The sequence below is a fragment of the Medicago sativa genome, chromosome 4 (genome assembly GCF_051527215.1).
Source record: "Medicago sativa cultivar Bolivia chromosome 4, Bolivia_mono, whole genome shotgun sequence".
Taxonomy (NCBI): domain Eukaryota; kingdom Viridiplantae; phylum Streptophyta; class Magnoliopsida; order Fabales; family Fabaceae; genus Medicago; species Medicago sativa.
The window spans coordinates 73,030,393-73,049,348 of record NC_140752.1 but is presented as its reverse complement, the minus strand read 5'-3'; the positions used below and the strand labels follow the sequence as shown (position 1 = coordinate 73,049,348).

The window sequence follows — 18,956 nt, the reverse complement described above, 5'->3', positions numbered from 1 at the left end:
AACAAGCTCTTGCAGCTGCAACTTGTGAGGTCCAACGGTTGATATACTTGTTGAATGATTAATTTACACATATTAATTGCAAAAGAAATCTTTTCCTTATTGTGATAGCCAAAGTGCATTTCACATAGGACCCAATCATTTGGAGATAGATTGCCATATTATGTGGGACAAGGTGCAAACATATGTTCAAAGATTTCTCCTTGTGACTTCTCGAGACCAACTTGCTGGTCTATTCAAACCCTCGATCTCTAGACATATAGTTCATCTTGTGAGGGAGTATTAGAGGATAAAACTTCACGCAGTGAATCCTAACTCTACTAACTGATCAATAGTATTATAAAGGTTAGTTGTCATAGTTATAGACGTTAGTTTTGGTTTATAGAAGGTGGTTATTAGTTAGTTACAATTGGTAACTTGTTGACCAAGTTACTAAGTTTACTTAGACTTGTATAAAATCTTGTATGAAGAGACCATTTTAAGATCATTCAACCAATGATGAATCTTCACTTTAATTCTCTCAATTTCTGAGTGCATAATATTAAAGGATCCAATTAGTGAAATGAGACAACATTTACACTTAGAATAAAACTTGTATGAAGAAAAAGGTACACAGATATGTGAATTCAGTAGTTCAAGATTGCTTTAGGGAAAAATCATGTTTTCTACTATTTATATGTTAATCTTTACCAAGCATGGGCACATATATGATGCCTATGACACTGCTGAAATATTTTAGATGAGAATAACGTTACAAATAAAAGTGTTCCTCTCGCTTGAGTCTTCAACAAACTCTCTTATATACTGGAACCTAACAAAAGAATCTGATCCACAGTATAGTTTTCAAATGAAGCAATCTCTCCTAATTCTTCCCCACCATTTTCCATCCTAACTAGAGCATATAGGTTATTAACTTATTTTGATTATTTTTTCAATATATATATATATTGTAATGCTGCCTCAGTATTAATATATACTTTGTTCATCTCCTTTTCAATTATTGGCCTCTTAATAATTACCCTTCAATTTAATCTTCTATAGCTTGTCCACCACTTGAATCAAGGATTGAATGGAACACTTTCAAAATGTGAAATTACTTGAGCATTGCTAGATCTATGTTGGTTCCCTTGATCAAATGATATGAAATTTGATTGATAATATTCAACAAATGATCCACTAGTACTGTTTTTGCCATTGATTACCTCATTCCCACTTTGACCCTTCATAGTTTTTCCAAGAATAGAGTCTTTCATAATCAATGAATTACCACCACACTGTCTTGGTTGAGTTTGATAGAAAACTTTGGACACAACTAACACTCCTTCTTTCTCTTCTTCATCACTCCCAAGATGATACTGATGCATCACCCAATTTGTTTTCTCTGCCTTTCTTTGTTTTCCATAGTTTGTGTAAAGTACAAGGATTTTTTTGTAACCTTTCAACTTGGAATTGTTGTAGACTGGTCTAGTTTTACCTGTTTTATGCCAACGGGTTTCGCTTCCGTCCTCGTGATCCGAATGTACTTTTCTTCTTTTTCTTGTTCCTGTTGTGTATGCCTTGGATGGCCGGTGAAAGAAATGGCGGATCAGGCCATCTTTGCTTACTCCTGAAGAAATATAATTCAATTTAGATGTTAATTCACTACTGCAGATGGTAATACAGTGAAAATAGCTTGATAAATAAGAAGCTAGGTACAAAGTTATGGGATTGTTAGATACAACCATCAACCTTAAAAAGCATCCTAAACTATTTGTCTTGTACTATGTGATATTTTTCTTTGTTAGTTAAATTTTTTTTGTCTAATTGTGAATTGGATTTGAAAGTAGTCCTTTTTCTATTAGTTTGAACTCAAGGAATCAAGTCTTTGGACTTCTTGCACTCCAATTTTTTGAGTAAATTAAATGAGTTCGGGTATGCTCCATTTAGGCTAAGCTCCATTTATACTTAACCGTTAGATTTTTTTTGCCACATGTCTTGCATCCAAACCTTAAATGGAGTAAATGGAGATTAGCCTAAATGGAGCATACCCGAACTCAAATTAAATACATAACTTGATTACTAAATTTGTAGAATTATTTCAATCTAGTCATCCACATAGTAAAATGTCAATATTGTCTTTTTTTTAGAGAACCAATATTGACTTTCTGTTGATTTTATAGGCATTAAAATAGCAATGCCATGGGTATATTTGAAGCTAAGTGAATAATGTCCGTGATGAATTTGATAACAAATCTGGGTGGAGGGACTGCCCTCATTGATATTTGACAAAACCAAGTTTCAGTGACCGGTTTAGAATTTATCCCCCATTTTTTATTTGAGTTTACGAGGCCTCTATCATATTTTCTTTAGTTTTATTTATCTTAGTTTGGGTACAAACTCTAATATCAAATTAGGGATCTTTAGAGCATAGACGTCGGTCCAAAAATGTTTGAAAGTGTAGAGTTATGGGTTTATAATTTAGGGGTGTTCAAAACCGAACCAATCCAATAGAAAAACCGCAAACCGAACCAATTCAAACCAAAACCACAAAAAACCGCATTTGGTTTGGATGTATTCGGATTTCTTTTTTATACAACCGTATGGTTTGGTTCGGTTTGCGGTTTGTATCTTATTAACCGAACTAAACCGAACCAAACCGCAACATAAGAAAAATACTAATTGAACATATGTCACCTAGACCAATATTCATATAAACTTAATGGAAATTTTTAAAATGACATATTTTTTCTTTTGTTAAGTTTCTTCTTTGCTTTGTATTTAGAAAATGTATTTATGTGCTACTTGAAATTTTATAGAATTAGTCGTTTACATTTCTTACATTATAGGATATTTTTTGTCCACGTTTTTAATTTAGTCTCTATTGTTTTATGAAAATAAAATTGTAATGTTGGATTAAATTTAAATCATTGTCAGAAACATTGATGAAAATATGTTATATTATAGCTTTTTAACTCGATTTTAATGTTGGAAACAAAAAATTGTATTGTCTAAAAAAACCCACACAAACCAATCCAATAAACCGCATTTGTTTGGTTTGAATTTTATTTTAAAATTCAACTGAATTCAAACCGCATGTTTTTTCATCTTGCAGTTCGGATGACTTTTAGCCTCAAAACCGAACTAAACCGCACCGCGAACACCCCTAGTTTATATCAATGAATCTTATCCCTGTGAACTTAGCTCAGTTGGTAGGGACCTTGCATAATATATGCAATGTTCGAGGTTCGAATCCCAGACACCACCAAAAAAATCTATGAACCCCCGACACTTCAAAATGAGTGATGTATTCGTGTCAGATACATGGTAGATCTTTCTTTGTTTTTTTTTTTTATTAAGTAAGATACATGGTAGATCTTATATTTTTATGATACTCTCTTAGAAGTATCTTACAAGTATTGAAAAACTATTTTTCAATAAACTAGTTACAAACCCGTGCTTCGCACGGGGGTTCAGTAACGTATTTGACAAAATATTATATTGGAAGGATAGATTGCGAAATGACAGATAATTATAAACCATAATACAATATTTAGAGTACTCTTGCATTACGGATTACAAAATTAAATCTTCAAAATGGCTTGATCACGAGTAACAAATGAAAACATATTTAGTCAGCGGTAGAAACACTTTTCCAGTAATAATTGATATCTATCTATAAACCAATGAAAATCCTATTACTAAAGCTACCTGATTTATATCATTTTGACTTTCAGTTTCAACGTATATAAATCCTTTCACATGATCTACAACAAAGGCAGATATTAACTGCAATTTAGTATCCAGTTCTTTCAGGTGAACAAACTTCTGCATCAGACAGATAGCTGAAAGCCTTTCTACCTGATTTATGTCATTTTGTGTTTTAGCTTCAACGTATATAAATCTTTTCACATGATCTACAACAAAGGCTAGGGATGTCAATGGATACCCATGGGTACGGATAATATGATACTGGTCCCCGCCCCGTTGGATAAATATGATACTTGTGCCCGCCCCGTATCCTCGTGGGTACCCACTATACGGGTACCCGTGGGTATTGAGGTATCCATGGGTACCCATGGAGTTTTGAATTTATTTACTTTTTTGGTACAAATAATAACATTTTTTAATTACCAAAAAACTTCAACTTTTAAACATCCATACATAATCCACTCAAAATTTCATAAATCATATATAATTCATAGAAAATTCATGATTCTTATATAATCTATATGTTTTATGATGTGAATGAAGTGGAAATGGTGAACTTAATAAGATGAATTAAAAAAATTTAAAATAAAAATAGGTTATTATTGAGGATTTTTAGGTGGGCGGTAAAATTTTCTTCAATAAGGTATCAACTTTAAGTAATAAGATATGATATATAAAGATATATTAGTAATTTACTTAAATTATTATCAGGTAAGGGTACCCGTGGGTATGGATACAATCCAATCCGTGTCTGTGTCCATATAATAATGGGTAGTCAAATACCCGTTTATTATACCCGTGGGTACCCGTTTAGCTACCCGCTCCATGCCCGTGACGGATTTTACCCACGGGTACCCGCGGGCATGGGTATTTTTCCCACCCCTAGCAAAGGCAGATATTAACTGCAATTTAGTACCACGTATATAAATCATTTCACATGATCTACAGCAAAGGTAGATATTAACTACAATTTAGTATCCAGTCCTTTCAGGTGAACAAACTTCTGAATCAGAAAGATAGTTGAATGCCTCTCTACTTGATTTATATCATTTTGTCTTTCAGTTTCAACGTATATAAATCATTTCACGTGATCTACAACAAAGGCAGGTATTAATTGCACTTTAGTATCGAGTCCTTTCATGTGAATTATACTTACTTTTTAAAAACTTGTTTTAAAGGAGAGATGTTCAAATTACGGAATATTACCATTCTTAGTAAATTTGAGAATGAAGGTCGCATAATCCAAATATTTGTGATGCATGGTCTAAGGCATGGGGTTCAGTAACGTATTTTGTAAAAAAAATTGTTCTAAAGGAAAAATGAGTAAAGTAAGGGAGATAACCGCATTTTTTTAAGAGATTTTTGTCCTTTATAAATGTGAAAATGAAGCAAGCATATTGCACAAACATTAGAAATATGCATCTTTCCAAAATATTTATCAAAGCATTACAAAGCCTTAATTCATGAAAAGAGCATATATTTTGTTCATGAGAAATGTGCAAATTACGGAAAACTAAAAAAATTAATTTTTAGTTGAAATTCGAGAAACTTATCTAAACTTTTCCGTTAAAGGATGAAAGTTTTAGGACAAAACTTTTTGTAAGGTTCAATCCCTTCAGAATTTGGTAACATCAGAGAGCCTAATTTGCTCATATTTCAAGGGAGAAAGCTGAATTCTTCTATTCATGGTTCACTTTCATATTTTGAGCCACTCAACCTTCATGATCTTTCCAATAATCCCTTCATTATTCCTCCTAGTTTGTGTGTGATGCTAGTATATGTCAATTCATATGATCAAGTGATAAGTGAAAGTCCACATGGAATAAAATTATTTAAACTTTATGGTAAGAAAAACCAAAATACAAATGCAAAACTTCATTTGCAACATTTTATTACTAAATTACATAATACTGCTGAAATAATTAATTTTCAGTTCATATACTTCAAAAAAGGGTTCATATAGTTATATAGAAGAGTAATATTTTATATTTTCAAGTGAGCCTTAGAATGAGTAAAAGAAAAAAGGGTGCCTAAGAAGGAATATGAGTAGAAGCAACATTAAAAAATTCTTAAAATTATACAGACATGCTTATAATTTCTATTGAAAGTACCTCATTGAATGAGATGTGTTTATACGTAGTGGTCAATCATCGCCTTACATGCAAATTTTGTAGAAATAAGATTCAATCCAAATTTTAATCTGTGTTATATCCACAAATTATTCGAACTTTCAAAATTAAAATGACCTGTTTAGAATCTAGAGATTTAAGAAATTACAAATAAATCTAATAGACTTATAAGATTAACTTGTTTTTTCAAACTCCACAGGAGTATAGCTAAAAGTAGATACCATGATTTTGTTTGGCACATATACGGTATTCTTATAATAATGTAAATTGAGCAAAATAAAATCTTTTATCATAAGCTTTCAAGTCAGTATTTGACAAAGAGACATAAAGTCACATATATACTTTAAAATTAATAGTTATATTCATCCGTTGAATATAATTATTTGTTACTTTAAAAGTCAATAAGAAGTCAGTATTTGACAAAGAGAACATAAAATCACATATATGTTTCTTACTACCAACTTTTTAAATGTAGTTGTTTACTCTCCTTAAAAATGTAGAGAAATTTGAAAAAAGTCGGGTCAAACGATACCTTAATCTCCCACAACGGCAATGTAGAAACAACTGAATTTGGGAGAAAAAAATTGAAAAATAGTTAAAAATATAAAAATTGTAAAATAATTAAAAGTTATTAAAAATATAAGAATTAGAAAATAATTAAAAAAAATTAGTTAGGGGCAAAAATGGAAATTCATAGGGCAACCCTAAAAAAAACTCCAATAATTGATTTACCAAAATGCCCTTCATAAGTTTAAAAGTAAACTGATTCGAAATTTAGATATTACATGCTATAAATATAAAAAACCATGATCCATAACATATCAAATCTTAGATAGGTCTACCATAAACGAAACCATTGCAAAAAAAATGTTTCAAAGAAAAAAATGAGCAAATGAACAATCTTTATCAAAATATTAATGAAAGTTTGGTTTTCATTAGAACTATTTCACTACAATTTACTCCGGTTAAAGTAGCCATTATGAGGGTGTAACTTATTCGGGAAGTAGGTCAGATTGTGGCAAACATTGAATAACTTAATTATTAGGACAATATGTGTCTCCCACAATCGAGTTTCTGCCACAACTGTGAGTAGGAGATGATTCAACTTCAATTTCACATTGAGGATTAGAAATTGATATCATCTTGCCAATAGGAGAAGCATTGATTCCACAATCTCTTGGTTTTGGCTGTCAAAGATTCAGCACAAGCTTTTTGCGGCTTTACCATCATTACTGAATAAGGTAATGTTATGACAAAAGTAAGTTCATAGGAAAACATGGTAGATGTGGTGCTGGAAGGAGAGTCGATCCTTCTTCCCTCTTCATTTTATGTTCTTAGCTTCTTGTGCATGAGTAACAGTATTGATTAAAACATAAACAATCCTTAAACAGACCATAATGTAAATCACTGAAGTACCATAAATGTTATAACTTACATCATAAGCCTCATTATTGTTGTCCTTCGCACGTGTTGAATAACGTATTTTTAAAAAAAAATTGCTCTGAAGGAGAAATGTGCAAATTACGAATTGTTGTCCTTCATAAATGTGATGATCAAAGCTGCATAAACCGAATTGTTTCATGGTTTAAAAATGTCAAATCCTGCCTCAATCATCATTTGTTAGGACTACTTGGAGTCAGATCCTTAGCTTGGGTGTGGCATTTCGTTATAAGAATACCATACAGAAGAACACCCAACATACAGATGCACATAAAGTGTTACTCTAAACGCTAATGTGTGTGTGTGTGTGTGTGTGTGTGTGTGTGTGTGTGTGTGTGTGTTTGCGAGGTTGAAGAAAGGAAATAAAAATATTTCGTATCATTAAATGACATCGTGAATAAAAATATTTGTGAGGTTGATTTTTGCAAATGTGACGGAACATAGCGAACATTAAGGAAAACTCTTTTTGATAGATTAAGGAAAACAATTATTTTGATTGAATTTGAAAATTTAATATGTTACAAAGATGTATGAAAATTATCCAACTTTTAAGAATCATAATTATGCATAGAAAATATGACATTGTGATAAATGAAGACTTGTAGTTATTATATAATGAGATTGAAAAGTAACAATGAATTCACATCCCAAAAAAAAGTAAGTTCATTTCATTTCAATGAAAAGAAGATACCTTTTGCCTTAATCCATCTGCTTATGTCTAGCAGTACAAAATTATTGCACTACAATTGATACAATTGATCAAAGGTAAAACCAAAATTTGCAACTAATATTGCTTGTCCATATACAAATTGAATATTTCTCTTCACATAAGCAAATGACCTCTTGAATCATCAACATTCACATCAGTAAAAGTCCTTTGAATTCTCAGTTAAAGCATGAAGAGTATGATCTCATTTCATTCAATGTCAAGCACTTGATCTTCTTATGGTGAGGTATGTGAAACTTCGATTCTTTTGGTATAGTTGGATTCTTCATTGACCTTTAAATCAAAATATACAAATGAGACAGAAAGATGCACAAAATAATGGATCCAGATTCACTGTAGTGCACACATTAACTGATTCCGGGAATCAATTAAAAATCGATCGGTTCACATTACACCTTTCATCAAATAAACTTTAAATAATCTTTGCCATTGATTTTGTAATCGAATGACCAAGATGGATAATTGTGTCATGCAGACATGCAGTAACTGCACGATATCCGAATCACAAAATGATATGCCAAGAAACTATTAAAAATATACTATAATTCATAACATTTTTTAATAGTGTTCATTATGATATTGATCATCCATTACCTCCTTGGAATAAACGGTCTGTCAAAATAAGGCATTGGTTGCGCCTTAGGAATGACTTCCTTCCTCAATCTCCTAATCTCTTCCTCTTCAGCCAACTGTAAGGGAATATATACAGACATCAACATTTTAGATAAAGGAAAACATGGTAACTAAAAATTAGGACACACTGATTTGAGATGTGAAAGTTGGAAAACACAGTAACTCAAAATCAGAAGTTATTGATTTGAGATGTGACAGTTGGTAAACATGGTACCTTTTGTTGTCTTTCCAATTCCATTTTCTGTTGTTCTATCAAACTCAATTTTTCAAACACCTACACAGTTAAGCATTCATCAATTTTACATTTCATGATGTGTAAAACTAAAGGGGAAAGAAAGAGTAGATGAAATATGCACCCGACGATAAAATTCAGCGCGACCAATTGCCCTCGAATCACTATGAAGCTTCACGTCAATAGGCTTTGTGCTTTCTTCCACTGGAGGTTTTAGCAAGCACTGTAACAAAAGAATGCTTAGACAAATGGACAAGCAGAAGCTACTGACAGAATTATCATAGATACATTCATCCTCATCTTAGGATTAAGCTGATTCATTCAATCCCAGGCTAATGAAGGTTCAATGCAGTTAGGATTAAGTTGATTCATTCATCTTCATATTATGCGTAGGCTAATGGACAAGCAGAGACTACCAACAAAATTATCGTAGATTTGATAAAGAAAAACACCGAGGACAAACTCAGAAAATGGCATGAAACGGTGAGATATTCTGAGCTATAAGGATTTCTAATTCCACTGAAACTGAATTTACTCCATATCAACTGATATACGGTCAAGACAATGTTTTACCATTGGAGATTAACCTAACCTCATTAAGGGCAGCCAAACAACCAGCAAGAGCAAAAATGATCATATAGAATTATTTTAGATTAAATTATGAGATGATATACAATGCTTGTCGTAATGTACTGTCCTAAATCCTAATTGGGAATTGCTATCTCCTTGCCATGTTATGCTAGGATATTAAATATAAGGCTGCTTTATAACACAATTCAGTTCAAAGTTTTGAAGCAATATCATATAACCATTTACGGATTTAATTCATATACACCGTCAATGTAAAGAATTTTTAAACCATCAATTAATCATAACCATCAAATAAACAGAAACTTTTGACTTTATAATAACTACTTCTAGAGTCATACCCAAGATCAGTTGCAAAAATTCAGGTCCTTGATATAATCATAGTCCCTAAACATTGAAAACACTGTATAAAAAAATACCAATTCATCATAAGACCACTTTGTAATACCTCATTGAGATTTTTGATTACATTGCTAATTGAATATTTGTCGACTATTCTTGTTAGAGAATATAGAGAAAGTATTATCTTTGATTCTTCATCGTCTAATGCTAATGAAGGTTACAACAATAGAAGTTATTATCTTTGGTTCCTCGCTGTCTAATGCTAGTTTAGTGCGGGAAAAAAGCCTTCCAAGAAAAATAGTGCAAAGAGATATGTGAAGAGGAACATTTCTTTAACAAAATCACCACGACCAAATAGTGCAAATATTATGTAATCTAATTGTCACAATATACTTTTGATTTTTTTTCTTCATCAAGACACCTCAACATATAAGACTCATGTACATTTGAAAAAAAACAATATATAAGCCTCAATTTGTAATCATCTTTCCTGGTATAGAATAAACAATACAAATCCTACTTCGGAAACCAATAACTTATGGAAACTGAAATATAATTCATAAACTCAAATGAAGCAAGCTCAAACTCAACTCTAATTGTCACAATATACTTTTGATTTTTTTCTTCATCAACTCACTTCAACATATAAGACTCATGTACATTTAAAAAATAACAATATATAAGGCATCCAAGTTGTATATCGTAATCAACCAAGCCAAGACAAATTAATCCCTATAATATATTTTTTTATAGGTTGAAAGCAGAACCTCGAATAGGCAAATAGAGAAACATCATGGAATGCCTCAACTAAATAACTAAAAGTAATTATAAATTAATCTAGAAATACCAGACCAAACACCAAATTAATAATAATAAAGAAAATTGAACATCAAGATATCACCTCATAAAGTCTACGATTAGCAAATAAGCTGTAGAATTGGATGCCATAATTATCTGTTTGTAGAGCCATTAAACCAGAAGAGCGGTCAACGGCTGCTTGGCTAGAAATACTTTCACATATTTCTTGAGAAGACAAAGGAGGCTGGAAAAAAGCGAATGTCAGGTTCTTATCAAACCTTCAACAAATGCATTTCTTATGCATGTTATCAAAATAAACATGTAATGTATAGATAAATAAAAATCAGTTTTCCCATTGTTCTTGCAAGATCATTTTCAAAAGGCAAATGTCCATTTAGCATAACAGTCTATATATTCTCAACAAAGTTGGTTGTGGAAGTGAATTAAAAACACTCTTCATATCAAATATGGTGTTTAAAATTATGAGACTTAAAATTGTAAGACCAAATAAGGATACGTGGCATACAGTTTTTATATATTCTCATCATGTTAGTTGTGGAAGTGAATTACAAAGTCACTCTTAATATCAAACATGGTGTTTAAAGTTGACCGACGTGATGCAAGTTTTCATGCCTAATTAAGTAGAAAATTTATAATGATGGTGGATAGACATTTGAGACTTTAAAATTGTAAGACTAAACAATGATGTGTCATGCCAAATATATTTCAAGACGCACTGATGATCGATCCCATAAACAATATTATGAATAGACCAAATAAAGGAACTAACCTTGATCCCTGAAATAGACCTCATTATCTCCATAGAAGAGATCTTTAATATATGAATTTGGTTATCGGCACAAGAAATCTGCAAACCCTTGATTAGTTTAAAACATTATAAAGAGCTAGTTTGTTGTTGGGACATAACCACATACTAACAATCATATATTCAAATCATTCTATATGATCACATTTCACCACTCATATTAAATACATAGAGAAGGGATCCTATTTGTTTGTGTGTTTGGAATTTACCTCTTCACCACTCATCATCAACATACTTTGAACCATTATCGAACTTCTCAAATTTTGAATTTAACTTTCATTTTCATATCTTTGTTCTTCACCTGCACTTAGTAACAACAAAAGGGATTGTAAATGTCCCAATAAAATCAATCAATGTAAAGAAATAAATCTAAGACCAAAATTGCATCTCATCCCATGAGTCATATCGAAGTAGATGAACTTGCTGCAAAGAAATATCAAAATGATCAAATGGAATACCACCAGAACTTAAAATTTGAATAAAAGAATATCATCCATTTCAAAGTTGTCGGAAAACAATTTTCAAGTAAATAGAGTATAAATGATAACAGAATTTTGAAGTAACATAATTGAATTGGATTATTAGAGCTGACATAAATATGATAACCTAACTTTGGCAAAACAATCTTGAAGCAAAAGACTTGAATTGGATTATCAGAAATGACATAAATATGATAACTTGACTTTGGCGAAACAATCTTGAAGCAAAAGACTTGAATTGGAACTGAATAGCCATCTCCCAAAATTCATTCACCAAAACAAACAGCACTCAACTTTTCTGGAGAAACACAATTTCATCATGACAGCACTCAACTTTTTTGGAGAAACACAATCTACTCTCTATCTATCAAAATTCATTCTTTATGAATTCCCAATTTTTCGGATATTGAGTTTGACAACTACAAAATATATTTTAAAACATCACATACCCACAAAACTTCCATCAAGGTTCCATGTGACACGACTAACAGAAGGTGTAAATTAAATTCTCAACTATAAGACTCCAATGGTTTTTAATATTGCACAGTATGAGAACTCATTAACAAATGAAATTCAAACCTGAAATGGTAATGAGCATGCTTATATGTCCCATATCTTGAATGGTTTTGACACCAGCCTTTCTCGCATCCCAAGTTCCTAAAGTGAAATTTCACCATTATTTGAACCAACTGCTCAATGGAAAAATGCATTCTTATAATACTTGTCAGGATTTTAGTAATGAAACATTATACATGTGTATAAAATTTTTAGGAAATACCAAGGAGTAAGGTTTGGTGAGAAGGATGAAAATCCATGCTTGCACAGAGGACCTTTGATGCAAAGACATAGCTACTGTTCGTGGAAGATCATCCAGCGACCAAGAGGCTTGTCGAGCTGAAGGATAAGAAACCTAAGATAAAAAAAATGAACATTAGTGATGAGTCAGACAAATTACTCGCATAAAGAAATCCAATCTGATGATATCCTAAACAGATGATTATTGGTATTACCTCCTCCACAAAAGGAGCAGGCCGGAGTATTTTCATTTGTTGTTCATGATCAGCACTCTGATACTCAACCATATTTTCTTATTTTGAGATCAAAACTAACAATATCATCCATTTTCTTATTGAGACATTTTCTCAAACACTTTGTGAGTACAAAGACAAATTCAAATTGAATAAAATATAAATACTACAAAAATAAGACAAATTCAAAACCAATTCCACAAAAGTACAAAGACCTTTTAAAATAATGATATAACCAAACATATAGCATCACAACAATAAAGATGACAATGCAACAGAAAATATGACTTTGAAATGGCTACAATAGTGCATAGGATACAAATGTACATAGAAGAACAAACAGGTCTCAATTTTTCACAGGATCTATTAACTATAGAAGGAAAAAAATCCTGCAGATTCATCAAAAAGAATGGGAAATTAAGGGAAATAATCAGGTAAGTATGATGATGAATATGACATTAGTATTGCTTTTTGATCTTCCTGCATTATTTGATAGATAAGCTCTAATGTCATAAGTTAAATGCACATGCCTCAGTTACTATCTTCCCAAGGTTTCTGCTATCATACATAAGCTTTAATGTCATAAGTTAAATGCAGAATCTAAAATAAACAAACAGAGAAATAGCAGGGAATTCCCCCGATTAAATAACTAAGATTGTTAAAGCTTTTTCTCTCCTCTATCACAACTGAAAGATAAAATCCAGAATTTATAGTACTTTTTAAACCAATTGCAGTGTATGCACAATCCAAACAAATAGACCAAACAGTTCTTACCTCAAATATACAAATTCCAGTGACAGATCTCCAATATATACATGTACAAATTTGTCATATTCTCTATAATATTCTCTTTATAGTAACAAACAAAGAACCAACATCTAGAATTATTTATTCATTCCAACCACATTAGAGCATGTTTTTTATTCAACAACTGAAACTTGTAACTCAGTTTTCTCCATCATAACATAATTGAATTAAGCAATTCCAAAGCCTATTTCAAGTTAATTTCCGTCTTCTTTCTAATGGTATAAGTCACATTTCAAACTGGTGCATGAATAGAGAGATATGACAGGACATTCCAACAACAACAGTTCAGATTTTTACTTCAGCTGCTCAAACTTCTAACTCAATTCTCAGTCATAGAATAACAAAATTAAGTTCTTCCAGAGCCTATTTCGTGTTAAATTTTGTCATTTTCCAATGGTTCAATTTTCACTCAAAAACAATGAAGGATAGCTCAGAGATAACTGTAAACCTTTCTCATTTTATGTTCTTAGCTTCTTGTGCATGAGTAACAGTATTGATTAAAACATAAACAATGCCTTAAACAGACCAGAATGTAAATCACTGAAGTACCATAAATGTTATAACTTAATCAGCTATCGTCAGAATGTTTTAATTTAGGAAAACTCACATCATAAGCCTCATTGATCAAGTAAAACTGCGCCCCACAATCTCTTCCTTTGCACTCATCTGGATGGTACTGAAACAAAAACAAAACCCAAATATTCATCAAGAAAAACCTAAAACAAATCCAATTACGATGCCACATTTTTATATCTATTTAGAAAATGTGCAACTGCAGCCTATAAAAACAAATCAACATCAAACTCAACAATCAAAACAAAAGCATCAGTTAGTGCTTTCATTCATTTCTGTACATTGCACCTACAAAAGCATCAGTCATTCATTTATGGTGTTCAAGTTAAATGGCAACCATCTTATATGCCTAGTCATACTTTCTATAGACATCAACTATGGTTTTTGAGCCGGCAGCACTACTTAGCCTAATTGTTTACATCAAAACATGACAGTAGAATTTGTATGCTCACCAAATCATCGATAGTAGAATATATCACACACCCCTTGTCTCTAGCAAGCAGAAGCAGAAAAAAAAATCCCAGCTTTACAATGTATTTAGCTTTTAGCTTCTTCACTTGCTATAACCAATCCTTGTATGCACTTTACATTTCAGATAATCTGCAGAAATGACAATAAATGCCTTACCACAAATTTACAATTACAGATAAGCTGAGCATTTAAAATCTCTGGAAAATGAACTCTTACCCAATAGCATAGTCAGAAATCCAAACCATCTCTATCATAGGATCACTATCTACAACAACTACTTGTCAATAAACAATTTAAGCATAATCACTTATACAATGAAAAAGAAGCATAATCATGAATTCATGTTTTGGGACATATATTACTTTACTGTTTATTACTCAATTTCATAAAACCATAAAAATTCCCTTTTCCCCCAAATGAAAACCTAACTCTAAATTCATCAAATTTCTACATGCATGAGGGAAAGGAAACCAAAAACAACAAAAACAAAAACATAATCACACCAAAAACAGAATCAACAACAAAAAAAAACCAGAATCACCAAAATACAAAAGCTAAAACAAAAATAAAACAGATTACACACAAAATTCATTCTATCTGAGACATGCATGGCATTAGATTGCTGAAAAACTAAATAAATTAATCAACCCCAGAAATTAACTTTGATGAAGAAGAAAATGAAAATTAAAAACAAAAGAAGAAGGGTTGTTACTACCTTTGATGAAGCAGAAATGAAAACGGAAGAAGGAAGAAGAAGGAAGAACATGAGTTTTAGGGAGAGAAATCGTTTCTCTCTTTCTCTCATCCCCTTTCTTTCTCTGCTTCCCGACCCTCTCTCTCTTTTCCCTTTTTTCTGTTTTTTTTTCTCTTTACACATATATATAGGGCAAGCAAGGCAAATAATTATTTTACCAAAATACCCTCAATAAGGGCAAAATGGTAATTGGCACGGACATTCATTTTTCTATCTAGTTTAGTAGATTGGCTAAGATTATAAGAATTATTAGGTTTACTTATTATTATTTTTTCAAACATACCTTTTATTAATTTATCTTGAAAAATGAAAAGTTAAAGTCAACATACTAATATATATAATTTATAAATGATATTTTAGGAAGATCTACATTCTAAATGTACATATTAAATTCACTAAACACTTTTCTTAATAAATAAAAAAATAAAGACTAAAAAGTGCTTATAAAAATAGACAAGGGAGTATGATTTTTCTTTATTACTCCCTCCATTCCTTTTCTTTTGATGTTTTAGCTCTTGGCACAAGTTTTAAGGAGTAATTAAAATATATAAATATTTATGTGTTTTTGACTAAAATGTCCTTATTTATCATTAAATTCGCATGTGATAAACCAAAAGTCACAACTACTTTAATAGATTATGGTGTTTTCCAACAAGGGTAAACTTGAGAAAACAATAATAAATTCACTAAAACATCAAAAGTTTTGGAATATAATTGAAACTCTAAAACATCAAAAGAAAAGGAATGGAGGGAGTAGTTTTTAACAATGGATTAGAACTTTTGACCGGTTGTTTAAAGGGGTCTGATCCCTTAAAAAAAACATCATCAATTATCCCTCTTAACCATTATTATTAGCCTGAATATTGAAATGTTAATTTTTATTTGAAATTAAAATGATAGAGAAGGATGAATGTGATTTAATTAGCATAAATGGCCACATCTTCTCCTACAAAAATGTTACTTCAACGAAACAACTGCTTTCTTCTTTTTCATGTTGCTGAAGTCTAAAGGTAAACCACTTCTGACCATGTTATTCAATGAAAATAAAATGCTTAAATATGTTTTTAGTCTTAATAAATATACAATATTTTTATTTTAGTCCCTCTAAAAATAAATTTCACTTTTAGTCCTTCAAAAAATTTCCGTTTTCACTTTTGTTCCATCATTTTAAGTAAACTCATGTAGAATTTATATTATTTAATAAAATTTTGCAAAAAATTTATGATATTATAAGAACCACGCACAAAAAGAAAATAGAATTTTTTAACAATAAATTAAATATGAATTTTTATATTTTTGGCAGTTAAAAATTGATATTGGAGAGATTTTTATAATATAATACACATTTCTACACAATTACATTAAAATATACATAAGTTGGCTTAAAAATAGGGACAAAAAATGGTTGGCTTAAAAATAGGGACAAAAAATGGTGATTGAAAATTTTATAGGTACTAAAAGTTGAAGGAAAATTTTAGAGGAACTAAAAAGAAAATTTGATATATATATATATATATATATATATATATATATATATATATATATATATATATATATATATATATAAGGAACAAAAACTTATTTAACCAAAAATAAAAGGTAAACTTATTAGAGTTATAAGACTCGTTTGTCAAAAAAAAAAAAAAAAGAGTTATAAGACTCGTCTGAAATTAAGACAAGAAATGTAGTTGATAGCTTGTATTGTATGTAATATATACCTGGTAGTTTCTCTGGATGAGTGTAGCAGATTCCATTTTCTCCTTCAAGAGTAGGGATGAACTCATCAATTAGAGGGTGAAGCTTATGAATATCAGACCTCACCTTTGCTTCCAAATGTTCAAGAATCTCTTGATCTGTAGGATCAAACTTCACTCCAGCTGGCAATCCAGGTAAGTCATTAATTCCACCACCCTAATTATTTTTCATTGATATCACTTTAGCATTTATATTTCACAAATACTCCAAACTAAAAGAAAAAAAAGTTATTAGTTTCTAGGAGTATAAAATTACCACTTTTTAATTTAGTCTCTACATAAATTTTATATAATTTTAGTATCTACTGTTATTATCTTTACAAAAGATTAATATATTTTTTTGACCTAGTCATTAAATTTAGTCCCTATAAAATTAAAATAAGGACTAAAATTAACATAATTATGCAGAGACTAAATTTATAGAGATTAAAAATAAATAGTAATAATGTAATGATAAATAATGTTTATCATGGCAAACCAAGTTTTAATTAAGGAACCTGATCTTGGCCTTTGATATGATGACCACATGTGAGACAAGTTCTAATTAAGCTGTCCTTTCTTCCATCCACTGTGATGCTATTATTGTTTTGAGGGTCACTGCACTGAGTCATTTCCTTTTTTCCTCTTTTTTTCCTCAATCATTCCATTTATAGAGATATCTTTTCTTTGTTTCTTCTTCTTTTGCTATTGCTATATAAAACAAATGGAACAGAAACTAAAAGAGAAGGGACAGAGAGAACGGTTGAGTTAAGAGAAGGATTTAAACAAAAGTAGTAATAATTAATAAAAGTGATAGAGAAAAGGAAAACTTGTCTCTTCTATAAAGATGAATAATGCTCCCCTCATGCAACTACTTGTTGAAGTGTGGGAAGGAATTAAATTCTCCTTCACTTTTTTGGTGCATGAGTACCTAAAAATCTAAATAGAGAATGAGATTATAGATATTGGGTTGGTTGTACAGGAAAAATGAGAATAAAAAAATGTGATTGCTTTGATCTCAAGTTTAGTTCTGCTTTGTATATAAAAAACTTGTATAAGAATAAATGCATGGTTTTGTTCTTTTTTGTTGAAAATTGTGATTTTGTCCCTTTTACTCTTACTAAAGGTATCTCTAAAGAATGAATTTATTGAATAAATCAAGTTTAAAATTGGAAATAATGAAATTAAAAAATGGATATAGAAAGTTGAGTAGGATTGGGGCAAACTAATGTAAGAGTTTAGGTCCAATGTCACCTTGGAGTGTAGATAAAGAAAATATACAAATACTACTAGAAAACTATATAATAAGAAATTAAAATTGAAGTGAACATTTTTTAGCCAACCATAATTCCATTTGCTTCATGTAGACTTTTTATGCATACCAAGAAATCTCTTTTCTCTAAATCTATCTCAAGTCTTATGGTGACTTAGACAGTCTTAATCCTCAATGTTGTCAATGGTTGTAATGTAAGTATACTATATGTAGCCATGTGGCAAAAGCAAACTTGATCTTGTGTCAAAAGATTATATAATATACTACTAGAAATTATACGGTCTATAATAAGGATCAACTTTAATATGTCATACACTTGGGGTTTATTTAGTTCACCAGATACGATTGATTTGTCTATATGGGCAAGACAGGTTTTATGAATTACAGTAGAAACTCTTTGAATTAATACTCGGTAAATTAATAAACTCTCTAAAATAAT

At 30.8% G+C, this 18,956-nt stretch overlaps 2 protein-coding genes across 39 annotated transcripts; both read right to left on the bottom strand.

Moving 5' to 3' along the window:
• Positions 1–641: 641 nt before the first annotated feature.
• Positions 642–18,205, bottom strand: LOC146931650 (NAC domain-containing protein 73-like). 2 transcript variants are annotated; one of them, XM_085703165.1, is made up of 3 exons: positions 17,763–18,205; positions 17,230–17,388; positions 642–1,603 (listed from the first exon to the last, which is right to left on the bottom strand). In XM_085703165.1, exons 1-3 carry the CDS (start codon positions 17,791–17,793, stop codon positions 1,056–1,058), a joined length of 738 nt encoding a protein of 245 aa, XP_085559291.1. In that variant the 5' UTR covers positions 17,794–18,205; the 3' UTR covers positions 642–1,055. The 2 variants fall into 2 exon arrangements, with proteins under 2 accessions (XP_085559291.1, XP_085559290.1); XM_085703164.1 differs by having other exon boundaries at positions 17,230–17,422; positions 17,763–18,204.
• On the bottom strand, positions 7,893–15,610 carry LOC146931651 (microtubule-destabilizing protein 60-like). Of its 37 annotated transcripts, none has more exons than XM_085703205.1 (14): positions 15,473–15,610; positions 14,974–15,031; positions 14,739–14,886; positions 14,321–14,389; positions 12,889–12,945; positions 12,657–12,788; positions 12,458–12,567; positions 11,609–11,822; positions 11,364–11,441; positions 10,677–10,817; positions 8,970–9,068; positions 8,828–8,887; positions 8,575–8,669; positions 7,893–8,253 (listed from the first exon to the last, which is right to left on the bottom strand). In XM_085703205.1, the coding sequence occupies exons 8-14, from the start codon at positions 11,642–11,644 to the stop codon at positions 8,139–8,141; spliced, it is 624 nt and encodes a 207-aa protein (XP_085559331.1). In that variant the 5' UTR covers positions 11,645–11,822; positions 12,458–12,567; positions 12,657–12,788; positions 12,889–12,945; positions 14,321–14,389; positions 14,739–14,886; positions 14,974–15,031; positions 15,473–15,610; the 3' UTR covers positions 7,893–8,138. The 37 variants fall into 37 exon arrangements, with proteins under 37 accessions (XP_085559331.1, XP_085559301.1, XP_085559325.1 ...); XM_085703175.1 differs by having other exon boundaries at positions 11,364–11,450; positions 11,609–12,297; positions 14,974–15,022; XM_085703199.1 differs by having other exon boundaries at positions 11,609–11,700; positions 14,974–15,022.
• Positions 18,206–18,956: the final 751 nt, after the last annotated feature.